The 12,905-nt window shown below is 48.2% G+C and overlaps 1 protein-coding gene across 2 annotated transcripts in view; it reads right to left on the minus strand.

Annotated features, from left to right (window-relative positions):
* Positions 1-11,973, minus strand: part of si:dkey-32e6.6 (extracellular matrix protein 2) — a 39,499-nt gene extending 27,526 nt beyond the window's left edge. The window contains exons 1-4 of one of the 2 annotated variants that reach the window (XM_029723943.1): positions 10,920-11,973; positions 10,513-10,727; positions 9,661-9,870; positions 9,364-9,556 (exon numbers count right to left, since the gene is read on the minus strand). In XM_029723943.1, the coding sequence (XP_029579803.1) occupies positions 9,364-9,556; positions 9,661-9,870; positions 10,513-10,727; positions 10,920-11,256 (955 nt within the window). In that variant the 5' untranslated portion in view covers positions 11,257-11,973. Of the gene's footprint in view, positions 1-9,363; positions 9,557-9,660; positions 9,871-10,512; positions 10,740-10,919 lie in introns of both variants that reach the window. The other variant, XM_029723942.1, reaches the window with a different exon arrangement.
* Between the last annotated feature and the right edge of the window lie 932 nt (positions 11,974-12,905).

Raw genomic sequence — 12,905 nt, forward strand, 5'->3', positions numbered from 1 at the left:
CTCCACAGATTTTCTATGGGATTAAGGTCTGGAGACTGGCTAGGCCACTCCAGGTCCTTAATGGGCTTCTTCTTGAGCCACTCCTTTGTTGCCTTGGCCGTGTGTTTTGGGTCATTGTCATGCTGGAATACCCATCCACGACCCATTTTCAATGCCCTGGCTGAGGGAAGGAGGTTCTCACCCAAGATTTGACGGTACATGGCCCCGTCCATCGTCCCTTTGATGCGGTGAAGTTGTCCTGTCCCCTTAGCAGAAAAACACCCCCAAAGCATAATGTTTCCACCTCCATGTTTGATGGTGGGGATGGTTTTCTTGGGGTCATAGGCAGCATTCCTCCTCCTCCGAACACGACGAGTTGAGTTGATGCCAAAGAGCTCCATTTTGGTCTCATCTGACCACAACACTTTCACCCAGTTGTCCTCTGAATCATTCAGATGTTCATTGGCAAACTTCAGACGGGCATGTATATGTACTTTCTTGAGCAGGGGGACCTTGCGGGCGCTGCAGGATTTCAGTCCTTCACGGCGTAGTGTGTTACCAATTGTTTTCTTGGTGTCTATAGTCCCAGCTGCCTTGAGATCATTGACAAGATCCTCCCGTGTAGTTCTGGGCTGATTCCTCACCGTTCTCATGATCATTGCAACTCCACGAGGTGAGATCTTGCATGGAGCCCCAAGCCAAGAAAGATGGACAGGTATTTTGTGTGTCTTCCATTTGCGAATAATCGCACCAACTGTTGTCACCTTCTCACCAAGCTGCTTGGCGATGGTCTTGTAGCCCATTCCAGCCTTGTGTAGGTCTACAATCTTGTCCCTGACATCCTTGGAGAGCTCTTTGGTCTTGGCCATGGTGGAGAGTTTGGAATCTGATTGATTGATTGCTTCTGTGGACAGGTGTCTTTTATACAGGTAACAAACTGAGATTAGGAGCACTCCCTTTAAGAGTGTGCTCCTAATCTCAGCTCGTTACCTGTATAAAAGACACCTGGGAGCCAGAAATCTTTCTGATACTTATTTCCCTCATTAAAATGCAAATCAATTTATTAAATTTTTGACATGCGTTTTTCTGGATTTTTTTGTTGCTATTCTGTCTCTCACTGTTTAAATAAACCTACCATTAAAATTATAGACTGATCATTTCTTTGTCAGTGGGCAAACGTACAAAATCAGCAGGGGATCAAATACTTTTTTTCTCTCACTGTATGCTTGGGATCATTGTCCATTTGGAAGACCAATTTGCGACCAAGCTTTAACTTCCTGACTGATTTCTTCAGATGTTGCTTCAATATATCCACATAATTTTCCTACCTCATGAAGCCATCTATTTTGTGAGGTGAACCAGTCCCTCCTGCAGCAAAGCACCCCCACAACATGATGCTGCCTGCCCTGTGCTTCATGGTTGGGATGGTGTTTTTCGGCTTGCAAGCCTCCCCCTTTTTCCTCCAAACATAATGATGGTCATTACGGCCAAACAGTTCTATTTTTGCTTCATCAGACCAGAGGACATTTCTCCAAAAAGTAGGATCTTTGTCCCCATGTGCAGTTACAAACCGTAGTCTGTCTTTTTAATGGCAGTTTTGGAGCAGTGGCTTCTTCCTTGCTAAGCAGCCTTTCAGGTTATGTCGACATAGGACTCGTTTTACTGTGGATATAGATACTTTTGTACCTGTTTCCTCCAGCATCTTCACAAGATCCTTTGCTGTTGTTTTGGGATTGATTTGTACTTTTCACACCAAAGTACGTTCATCTCTAGGAAACAGAACTGAGTGGTATGACAACTGCCTGGTCCCATGGTGTTTATACTTGCGTACTATTGTTTGTACAGATGAACATGGCACCTTCAGGCATTTGGAAATTGCTCCCAAGGATGAACCAGACTTGTGGAGGTCTACAATTTTTTTCTGAGGTCTTTCCCATGATGTCAAGCAAAGAGGCGCTGAGTTTGAAGGTACGCCTTGAAATACATCCACAGGTACACCTCCAATCGACTCAAATGATGTCAATTAGCCTATCAGAAGCTTCTAAAGCCATGACATAATTTTCTGGAATTTTCCAAGCTGTTTAAAGGTACAGTCAACTTAGTGTATGTAAACTTCTGACCCACTGTCACAACTTCCACCGAAGTCGTTTCCTCTCCTTGTTCGGTCGGCGGTCGGCGTCACTGGTCTTCTAGCCATCGTCGATCCACTTTTCATTTGTTTTGTCTTGTTTTCCTACACACCTGGTTTCCATTTCCCTCATTAAGTGTTGTGTATTTAACCTTCTGTTCCCCCCCATGTCCTTATGTGGAATTGTTTGTTTGAAAGTGCTGGTGCACGATGTTACTGGTGCGTGTCGGGTTTTGTACCCATGTAGGTTCATTTTTTTATTGCCGTTGGTTTTGAAATTAAACTGCTCCGGCTATTACTTATTTCTGCTCTCCTGCGTCTGACTTCACTGCCACCAGTTCCGCAGCCCTTATAGAATTTCACACCACCCATATGGAGTCAGCAGGAGCAGGTGCCCCTGGTATAGGGGTCGGGGAGCGCGTCCTGGAGCAAGAGGCGATGATCCACCATCTCGGCGCCGCCATGGACCGCGTTGTCCAAACCATGGACCACTGGGAGAGACAGGGAGTTCCTCCAGCGCCTCTCCCAGCACAACAGGGGTCTCCACTACTCACTCCCCCTGCACCCAGTTCCAGTGGGATTCGCCACTGGAACTGCAGTTGGAGTTATACCTGGCAGTTATACCTGCAGCTGCAGTTGGAGTTATACCTGGCAACCGTCCACCCGGCTCCTTCGGGCGGTGAGAGGGTGTCCACCCTCATCTCATGCCTCTCGGGGAAAGCCCTGGAGTGGGCCAACGCCGTGTGGGTGGAAGGAAATGCGGTGCTGGACCACTTTGAGGAGTTCACCCGTCGTTTCCGGGCGGTCTTTGACCACCCGCCTGAGGGCAGAGCGGCGGGTGACCGTCTTTTCCACCTACGGCAGGGGACGAGGAGCGTACAGGAGTTCGCTTTGGACTTTCTCACCCTGGCCTCCGGAGCGGGATGGAACAACAGGGCCCTGATTGATCACTATCGCTGCAGTTTGCGCGAGGACGTCCATCGAGAGTTGGCCTGCAGGGACACCACCCTCACCTTCGACTAGCTGGTGGACCTGTCCATTCGGCTGGATAACCTGCTGGCTACCCGCGGACGTCCAGATTGGGGTCTGTTCGTTCCATCCCCCAACACCACCGCTCTGATGCCCATGGAGTTGGGAGGTGCTGCGCTCAGGGAGACCGGAGGAGGTTCCGTCTCGTGCACCATCTGTGGCCGCAGAGGTCACACTGCCAGTCGGTGCCGGGTTGGTTCCTCTGGTGGTCGAGGCAGCAGGCAGGGCACTCTGGCGTCACCCCAGGTGAGAAGGCACCATTCTCACCCAGAGCCCTCTGTTGCACACATGTTTTTGTTCGTCACTTTTCCTGAGTTTTGCCCGCATTCCCAGCATAAGGTGTTCGTCGATTCGGGCGAGGCTGGGAATTTTATTGACAGATCATTTGCCCATAGTTTAGGGATCCCCATCGTTCCTGTGGCTATGCCCTTCCCAGTTTACGCCTTAGATAGTCGACCCTTAGGGTCAGGGTTGATTAGGGAGGCCACCGCTCCTCTGGGCATGGTGACGCAGGGGGGTCACACGGAGAGAATCAGTCTCTTTCTCATTGACTCTCCTGCGTTTCCCGCGGTGCTAGGCCTACCCTGGTTAGCATGTCATGACCCCACTGTTTCATGGCAACGGAGGGCTCTCACGGGTGGTTGCGAGAATGCTCGGGGAGGTGTTTTAGGGGTTTCCGTAGGTGCTTCTACGGTGGAAAGTCCAGACCAGGTCTCCACCGTGCACATTCCCCCCGAATATGGCGATTTAGCTCTCCCCTTCTCCAAAAAGAAGGTGACTCAATTACCACCCCATCGATGAGGGGATTGTGCGATAAATCTCCTGGTAGAAGCTGCACTTCCCAGGAGTCAGCCTTCCGTGTGGCTCAGTTGGTAGAGCATGGTGTTTGCAACGCCAGCATGGTGTGTGCAACGCCAGGGTTGTGGGTTTGATTTCCACGGGGGGCCAGTACAAAAAAATGCATGAAATGAAATTAAATGTATGCCTTCACTACTGTAAGTCGCTCTGGATAAGAGCGTCTGCTAAATGACTAAAATGTTTAAAAAAATGTATCCTCTGTCACAGGCGGAGATGGTGGCTATGGAAACATATGTCTCCGAATCCCTGCGTCAGGGGTACATTCGGTCCTCCACATCCCCCGCCTCCTCGAGTTACTTTTTTGTGAAGAAGAAGGAGGGAGGTCTGTGCCCGTGTATTGACTATCGAGGCATTAATCAGATAACTGTGAGGTACAGTTACCCGCTACCTCTTATCGCCACGGTCGGCTGAGGCAGACAGGGCCTTTGGTCACCTGAGGGCTCTGTTTACCTCGGCTCCCGTGCTGGCCCATCCGGATCCCTCTTTGGCATTCATAGTGGAGGTGGACGCGTCCGAGGCTGGGATAGGAGCCGTGCTCTCTCAGCGCTCCGGTACGCCACCGAAGCTCCGGCCCTGTGCCTTCTTCTCGAGAAAGCTCAGCCCGGCGGAGCGAAACTATGACGTGGGGAACCGGGAGCCGTTGGCTGTCGTCAAGGCTTTGAAGGCGTGGAGACATTGGCTTGAGGGGGCTAAACACCCTTTTCTCCTGACCATCGCAATCTGGAGTATATCCGGGCAGTGAGGAGACTGAACCCTCACCAGGCAAGGTGGCCATGTTTTTCACCGTTTTGTTTTCACCCTTTCTTACAGACCAGGTTCCCAGAACGCGAAGGCAGACGCACTGTCCCGGCTGTATGACACAGAGGAGCGGCCCATGGATCCCACCCCATACTCTCGGCCTCCTGCCTGGTGGCGCCGTTAGTGTGGGAGCTGGACGCGGACATTGAGCAGGTGTTGCATGCAGAGCCTGCTCCCCTCCAGTGTCCCGCTGGGTATCTGTACATTCCGTCTGCTGTCCGTGACCGGCTGATCTATTGGGCCCACACATCACCCTCCTCTGGTCATCCAGGCATCGGTCGGACGGTGCACTGTCTGAGTGGGAAGTACTGGTGGCCCACTTTGGCTAAGGACGTGAGGGTTTATGTTTCCTCCTGTTCGGTGTGCACCCGGTGTAAGTCTCCTAGGCACCTGCCCAGAGGTAAGCTACACCCCTTACCCGTTCCACAGCGGCCATGGTCACACCTGTCGATCGATTTCCTGACCGATCTCCCCCCATCACAGGGAAACACCACGATCCTGGTCGTTGTGGATCGTTTCTCTAAGTCCTGCTGTCTCCTCCCGCTGCCGGTCTCCCTACGGCCCTACAGACTGTGGAGGCCTTGTTTACACACGTCTTCCGGCACTACGGGGTGCATGAGGACATAGTGTCTGATCGGGGTCCCCAGTTCACTTCGAGGGTCTGGAGAGCGTTCATGGAACATCTGGGGGTCTCTCGATCCGCCTTACCTCAGGTTTTCACCCCAAGAGTAACGGGCAGATGGAGAGAGTGAACCAGGACGTGGTTAGGTTTCTGAGGTCTTATTACCAGGACCGTCCGGGGGAGTGGGCAGCGTTTGTGCCCTGGGCAGAGATGGCCCAGAACTCGCTTCGCCACTCCTCCACTAACCTCTCCCCCTTCCAGTGCATACTGGGGTATCAGCTGGTTCTGGCTCCTTGGCATCAGAGTCAGACCGATGCTCCTGCGGTGGACGACTGGTTCCGGCGCGCGAAGGAAACATGGGACGCCGCCCATGTTCACCTTCAGCGCGCCGTGCTGAGCCAGAAAGCCAGTGCAGACCGTCACCGCAGTGAGGCCCCGGTGTTCGCACCGGAGGACCGGGTCTGGCTCTCGACCCAAAACCTGCCCCTCCGCCTGCCCTGCCGAAAGCTGGGTCCGCGGTTTGTGGGGCCGTTTAAAGTCCTGAGGAGACTGAACGAGGTGAGTTACAGGTTACAACTTCCCCCCGATTACCGTATTAACCCCTTGTTCCATGTGTCTCTCCTCAGGCCATTGGTGGCTGGCCCGCTCCAGGAGTCTGAGGTGCGGGAGGTTCCTCCGCCCCCTCTGGACATCGAGGGGGCCCCGGCATACTCCGTTCGATCCATACTGGATTCGAGACGTCGGCTGAGGGGCCTTCAGTACCTCATGGACTGGGAGGGGTACGGTCCGGAGGAGAAATGCTGGGTTCCGGTGGAGGACGTGTTGGACCCTTCAATGCTGCGGGAGTTCCACCGTCTCCGTCCGGATCGCCCTGCACCTCGCCCTCCGGGTCGTCCCTGGAGCCGCGCGTCAAGGGGGGGGTACTGTCACAACTTCCACCGAAGTCTTTTCCTCTCCTTGTTCTCTCTTCCTCTCCTTACCTATTTCTGCTCTCCTGCGTCTGACTTCACTGCCACCAGTTCCGCAACCCTTACACCCACTGGAATTGTGATAGAGTGAGTTATAAGTGAAATACACACTCCTTCCGTGGCCTCCAACTGCTCTTAAATGCAAGTAAAACTAAATGCATACTCTTCAACCAATCGCTGCCCGCACCCACCCGCCCGTCTAGCATCACTACTCTGGATGGTTCTGACTTAGAATATGTGGACAACTACATATACCTTGGTGTCTGGTTAGACTATGTCATGACGTGGCCCTCTTTGGGTATAGCGTGCCTTCCCCCTCTCTCTCTCGCCTACACCCAGGCTGCTGTTATCTCAGGTCGTAAATTCCTGGAGGAGACTCTCTTCCTCATGGTCAGACAGTATAGAAAGAGAGAAGGTTTCCCAGGAGAACAATGGAACCTCTTCTCCAGCATAGAACTTGAGAACTGAACAATGTACATGTTTTGGAGAAGGAGTACACGGTCGGGGAAGAAGCCAGCTACGACCGGTCCATTTCGTTTAATATTTGTGAAACTCATGAGAGACAATACAGCCACATTACCATAACTCTGTTTATACAAGACTCTCAGTTATGAGGCGTGCATCTAATTGTTGTATAAAATGAATGAGTAAAGATGAAACTATTTGTGAAATTATGTAATGTGACTATAAACTGTTTAATGAAAGGGAACCCAATTCCCTTTAAAGTTAACTAAGTCATTGGTCCGCCCCATGAGCACAGACATTGATCTGGCGTCATGGGACAGCCTTTTTCTGCTCTTCCGAATATAACCCCCACCTGGAGAATCATCTTCAGACCAGCTTACCTCGATAACTGAGAGGGCTAAGGTTTTAGTGGATTGCTGAATTCTTAACCATACCACGTGGTTAAACTCTGAGACTATCGATACCGACAGAATAAGAACAAATCTTTGATGCTAATTACTAGTCTGCAGCTAGGAATTCTGTACCATTGAATGCGAAGACCGACAACCGCCGAAACACCTATTCTACAAGAACATTTCTGAAATGAGACTCTGAAGTATCCATTCTAACCATGAGAGACGATCAGACGAACTCTCCAACAGAAAGACATGACGACACACTGAGCGTAAATATATATTGCAGTTATTCCTGAATGAGTGAGCGTTCATGTGCAAAGGATTAGCATTTCAATTAATATAATTATCAAGTGTGTAGTGACTCATTTGCATAATTCCCGCCTTTCTCAGTTGACCCCACTTCCCTTTTGTCCACCAAGCCGCGATACCAGTTTATCCCACTAGGGAAACTCCGCCATCATTTCCTTGTAACTATATCTACTGTTTGTTTGTTTATGCATTTCTGTGATTATTTAGTTAGTAAATAAATGATTTAAGACAATTGATGTATGGATGATTCAGTTTGGAATGAGACTAACGTGAGGTAAAGAATGATTCATTAATTAGAAGACTAATTGATCAGATATTAAAATATCTGAAAGTTATATTAGGAAAATTATAGCTTTGTAATCTGAATATTTTCCTTGGTGCCCCGACTTCCTAGTTATTTACATGATTAAGTTAGTTTAATCGCGTAATAATAATTACGGAGAATTTATTTGATCAAAATAAGTCTTCAGTTTAATGATGCCAAAGACACGACAACTGTAAACTTTCCTTCCAGACTCACATTAAGCATCTCCAATCCAAACTTAAATCTAGAATTGGCTTACTATTTCACAACAAAGCATTCTTCACTCATGCTGCCAAATATACCCTCATAAAACTGACTATCCTACCGATCCGTACAAAATAGCCTCCAACACTCTACTCAGCAAATTGGATGCAGGTTATCACAGTTCCATCCGTTTTGTCACCAAAGCCCCATATACTACCCACCACAGCGACCCGTATGCTCTTGTTGGCTGGTCTTCGCTTCATATTCGTCGCCAAACCCACTGGCTCCAGGTCATCTATAAGTCTTTGCTAGGTAAAGCTCCGCCTTATCTCAGCTCACTGGTCACCATCGCAGCACCCACCCGTAGCACGTGCTCCAGCAGATAATTTCACTGGTCATCCCCATAGCTAACTCCTCCTTTGGCCGCCTTTCCTTCCAGTTCTCTGCTGCCAATGACTGGAACGAATTGCAAAAATCACTGAAGCTGGAGTCTTATCTCCCTCACGAACTTTAAGCATCAGCTGTCAGAGCAGCTTACCGATCACTGCACCTGTACATAGCCCATCTGTAAATAGCCCAACCAACTACCTCATTCCCATGTTAGTTATTTCTTTGCTCCTTTGCACCCCAGTATCTCTACTTGCACACCTATCACTGTTGCTAATTGCTAAATTGTAATTATTTTGCCACTATGGCTTATTTATTGCCTTACCTCCCTAATCGTACTACATTTGCACACACTGTGTATAGATTTTTCTATTGTGTTATTGACTGTACGTTTGTTTATCCCATCTGTTACTCTGTGTTGTTTGTGTCGCACTGAATTCTTTATCTTGGCCAGGTCGCAGTTGTAATTGAGAACTTGTTCTCAACTAGCCTACCTGGTTAAATAAAGGTGAAGTAAAAATAAAATAAACAAATAATCTGTCTGTAAACAATTGTTGGAAAAATGATTTGTGTCATGCACAAAGTAGATGTCCTAACCGACTTGCCAAAACTATAGTTTGTTAACAAGAAATGTGTGGAATGGTTGAAAAACGAGTTTTAATGACTCCAAATTAAGCGTTTGTAAACTTCTGACTTCAACTGGACATACTAATATACTCACTAATATACAATGTATACTAATAGAATTACTAGAATATACTCACTGATATACACTAATATATACACACTAATATACTCACTAATATACACACTGATATACACACTCACTAATGTCATAGATACACAATACATGATTTTATACAGTACATATTACCTTTTAAACACTCATTTCATATTACTCCCGCCCACCTCCTCACCTGCCAGGTCCAGGGTCGTGACCCCAAGGTCGGTGATGATTGGGAGGTGATTCATGCCAACACCCCTGCAGCTGATTTGGCCGTTAGACGTTTGACACGTCCCTGGGAGAGACTCTGTGAAGCTGGTCCTTGCTACTGTCTGATTGGTGGGAGACTCTGTCCCCTCTTCTTCCTCCTCCTCTTCCTCTTCCTCCTAGTAATACAAATAAAAATGACCATAATCATCATCATAATCATCATTATTGTCATCATCATGCTTTGCCTGATGAATGGATCCTGTTCATTACGATCCCGTACCTCCTCCTCTTCCTCCTCTTCAGAATCATCTTCATCTTCATCGTCTTCTTCTTCCTCCTCATCTTCCTCTTCCTCTGCCTTCTCTGTGTCCATCAGTCTGTCCTTATCACTGTGTAGTTCCTTTAGTGTGGTCCTGAGAACACCTTCCTGTTCAGCTCCCCCATTTGTGCCTCGCTTCTTCCAGCCAGGTAGGGGGCGCCCCAGACCTGCCTGCATGAGGGGAGGGAAAAGGAAGAACCAATAGAAAAGGATGAATAATCCTTAAAAGGTTCTAAGCTGACACATGGAATTGTTTTAAGATGGTCATACTATGAATCCTTTAGGTATTTGATTTTGAATTTTAGGACCCCTTTAGGTATCCCCAATTTTTTTTGGGGGGGGGGGTTGGCACAAAACTACCTTCATACTTCCATAAAAATGTTTAACCAGTACCTGTTACCTTCAGACAAGTCCTGTGACACGTGTGGGGGTCATAGAGCAAAACGGAGAACACCACCATATTCGTGAGAATCTCCCCTTACCATAGTGTAGACTAAATGGTTTGGATGCTACAAACAGAAGTTGTCACATCAACTGTACCGACTTCAGATGAGTCCCCTGACACTTGTGGGGGTCTCCTTTCCATGGAGTGGTCAGAATAGTTTGTAGGTCAAACCGTTCGGACGCTACAGACGTATTCGTGAGAAGACCAATTTTCGGGATGTCTCATGGTCTCACAAACACCGCTCTAGCTCTGCCACCTTTCATCGCAGATGTGGAAATGTTACATCGGCGGATGCGGTGGATTAAGAGGCATCCAATGCAAAAAACGGTGCGTCAATAAAGGAGAATTGAAGAGGTCTGTATACCTACCACTCTGTATGCAGTGGCCTCTACAGTTGCTGCATGTCTCCTTCCCGTCACTCCTCTCCTCCCTCTGCTCGCCTCCATCTCTCTGTCCTTTCTCATCTGCTCATCCGTCACTCTCCCCTTCTCCTCCTCCTCTTCAATTCTTGGATTCTCGTCCTCCCTGCCTTTTCCCTGATCCCTGCCTTCTTCATCATTCGGTAATGAGGTGAGGGGTAGGGCTGAGAGAGACACTTAGATTTTAGGATTAGAGATTAAGGTTAAAATATATTTTAGAAAGAACACTTCAAGGATTTAGACTCTTAAAATCCTCACTGTTTTGGTGGATTGCAAGGGGCTTTTTATGGACAGCTATGTCAACTATAGAGAGCACTCAGAGAATGCATAGAAGAGACATACAGAGAAGGACTCACCTGATGAAAGACATGTGACGACCACAGGTACATCTGACTCCGTAATAGCTGTACCTATCACAGTTGTTTCTGTAAGAGGTATGTCCGTCAGAGTTGGGACTGTGGCATGTGTGTCCATTATAGGACTGTATGTGGCAGGTTGGTGGGTTGCTAGAGTGTCTGCATAGATTCTATCGGGTTCCCTCGCTTCATGTTCCATGGTCCATGTTCCATGCACATGTTCCACGTCGTGTTGTACCTCATTTTCTATCTCGTGTTTTTGGGGGATCAGAGTTAGAACGCCTACACTGAGAACACTCACACACAGACACAGAACCCAAAATCTCAGCATCGCCATGTCAGGTCTCTGGATCTGAGCCTACGGCTGGTCAAATCTACTAGTCCAAGACAAACTAACTGTACTAGTCCAAGACAAACTAACTGGGTTAGTTTAAGACAAACTTACTGGGATAGTCCAAGAAAGAAATTACTATAGACAAGGAAAAACTTTGAGAGCTGGGCTGTGTTTCTGAAACCACCTCCAGTCCAGTCTTGAAGTAAAGAGAAGTAACAAAGATCTTCCTGAGTATAGCAGCACCCGCAGAAGCAAAAATCAGGCAAAGAATAAAGATGCGAAGCAGAAGAGGAGACGTGGACGACAGAACTCCCAAGAGACTCCCGACTCTTTAAGCACTCTCCCCAGAGGATACTGTACCAGCAGAACTAAAAGTGAGAGGTGAGAATGGATAGAGAGTGAGAAAAGAGGGGATAGAGAAGGAGGAGGGCACAGGGAGGAGAGAGAGAGAGAGAGAGAGAGAGGTGGGAGAGTGAGAGAGAGGGGGAAAAAAGTATGTTCTCACATTCTAAACAAAGGCCTTCGTTCATCTCTCCAGAAAACACAGATCACCCCTCCTCTCCTGCCCTCTGCCCTCCTCTCCTTTCCTCTTCTGTCCTCTCCTGCCCACTCCTGCCCTCTCTAGTCCTGTCCTCATTGCCTTAAACTAACAAACACCTGGGTGGAGAGAGCGAGGCGGGGAGATAGATAGAGAGGGGTGGGGAGAGAGAGTGAGAGAGGTGGAAGATTGAGAGAGAGAGAGAGGTGTGGAGAGAGAGAGAGAAACAGGTGGGGAGAGGGAGAGACAGGAAGGGGGGCAACTAGAAAGACAAATAGGGAGGGAAATAGTCAGAAATGATCTTACACACAATGGTGATGATGACATAATTTGTGTTTGCAGGAGACAGTGGTCTGTCATGCTGTTTTGTCTGTCATAGACAAATTGGTTTGGTGGGGTGTTCCTGGTCGACGTAGGGAGTAAGGATGAAGCTACCCTCAGACTCCGATCTATGGTCAGTATTTACAGGAGGCTGCTGAGGGGAGAACGGCTCATAATAATGTCCAGAACGGAGCAAATGGAATGGCATCAAACACCTGGAAACCACGTGTTTGATGTATTTTTTACCATTCCACTAATTCCATTCCAGTCATTACCACAAGCCCATTCTCCCCAATTAAGGTGCCACCAACCTCCTGTGTCAGTTTTGCGTTCTTTGAGTAAACTGATCCTGGATCTGTGCCTACATAAGAGAAAGAGGACAGTGTCTGCTCTGGTTGGAGTCACCCCTGTCTGGCCTCCTTCCATTGGCATCTACAGTATCTACGAAGAGAGGTAAGACCATTTTAAAAATGAAAAATAGCCTTGCCAAGGCTGTAACACACATACAATTGCTAACAAACTCCATCTCCCTCAAACACACACATTATACAATCTCAGCATATATACAGCACACACACACACACACACACTGACTGAACCAAGCAGGTGCCACTTCTGTTGACTAACCTCACACTGCAGAGTGAAACTTGCTGACTGCCATTCTCTGTTTGCATAGTAAATACACACACACACACACACACACACACACACACACACACACACACACACACACACACACACACACACACACACACACACACACTGTATATATATTAGCTATGTGTATATGTCA

The sequence above is a fragment of the Salmo trutta genome, chromosome 30, assembly GCF_901001165.1.
Source record: "Salmo trutta chromosome 30, fSalTru1.1, whole genome shotgun sequence".
NCBI classification, from domain to species: Eukaryota; Metazoa; Chordata; class Actinopteri; order Salmoniformes; family Salmonidae; genus Salmo; species Salmo trutta.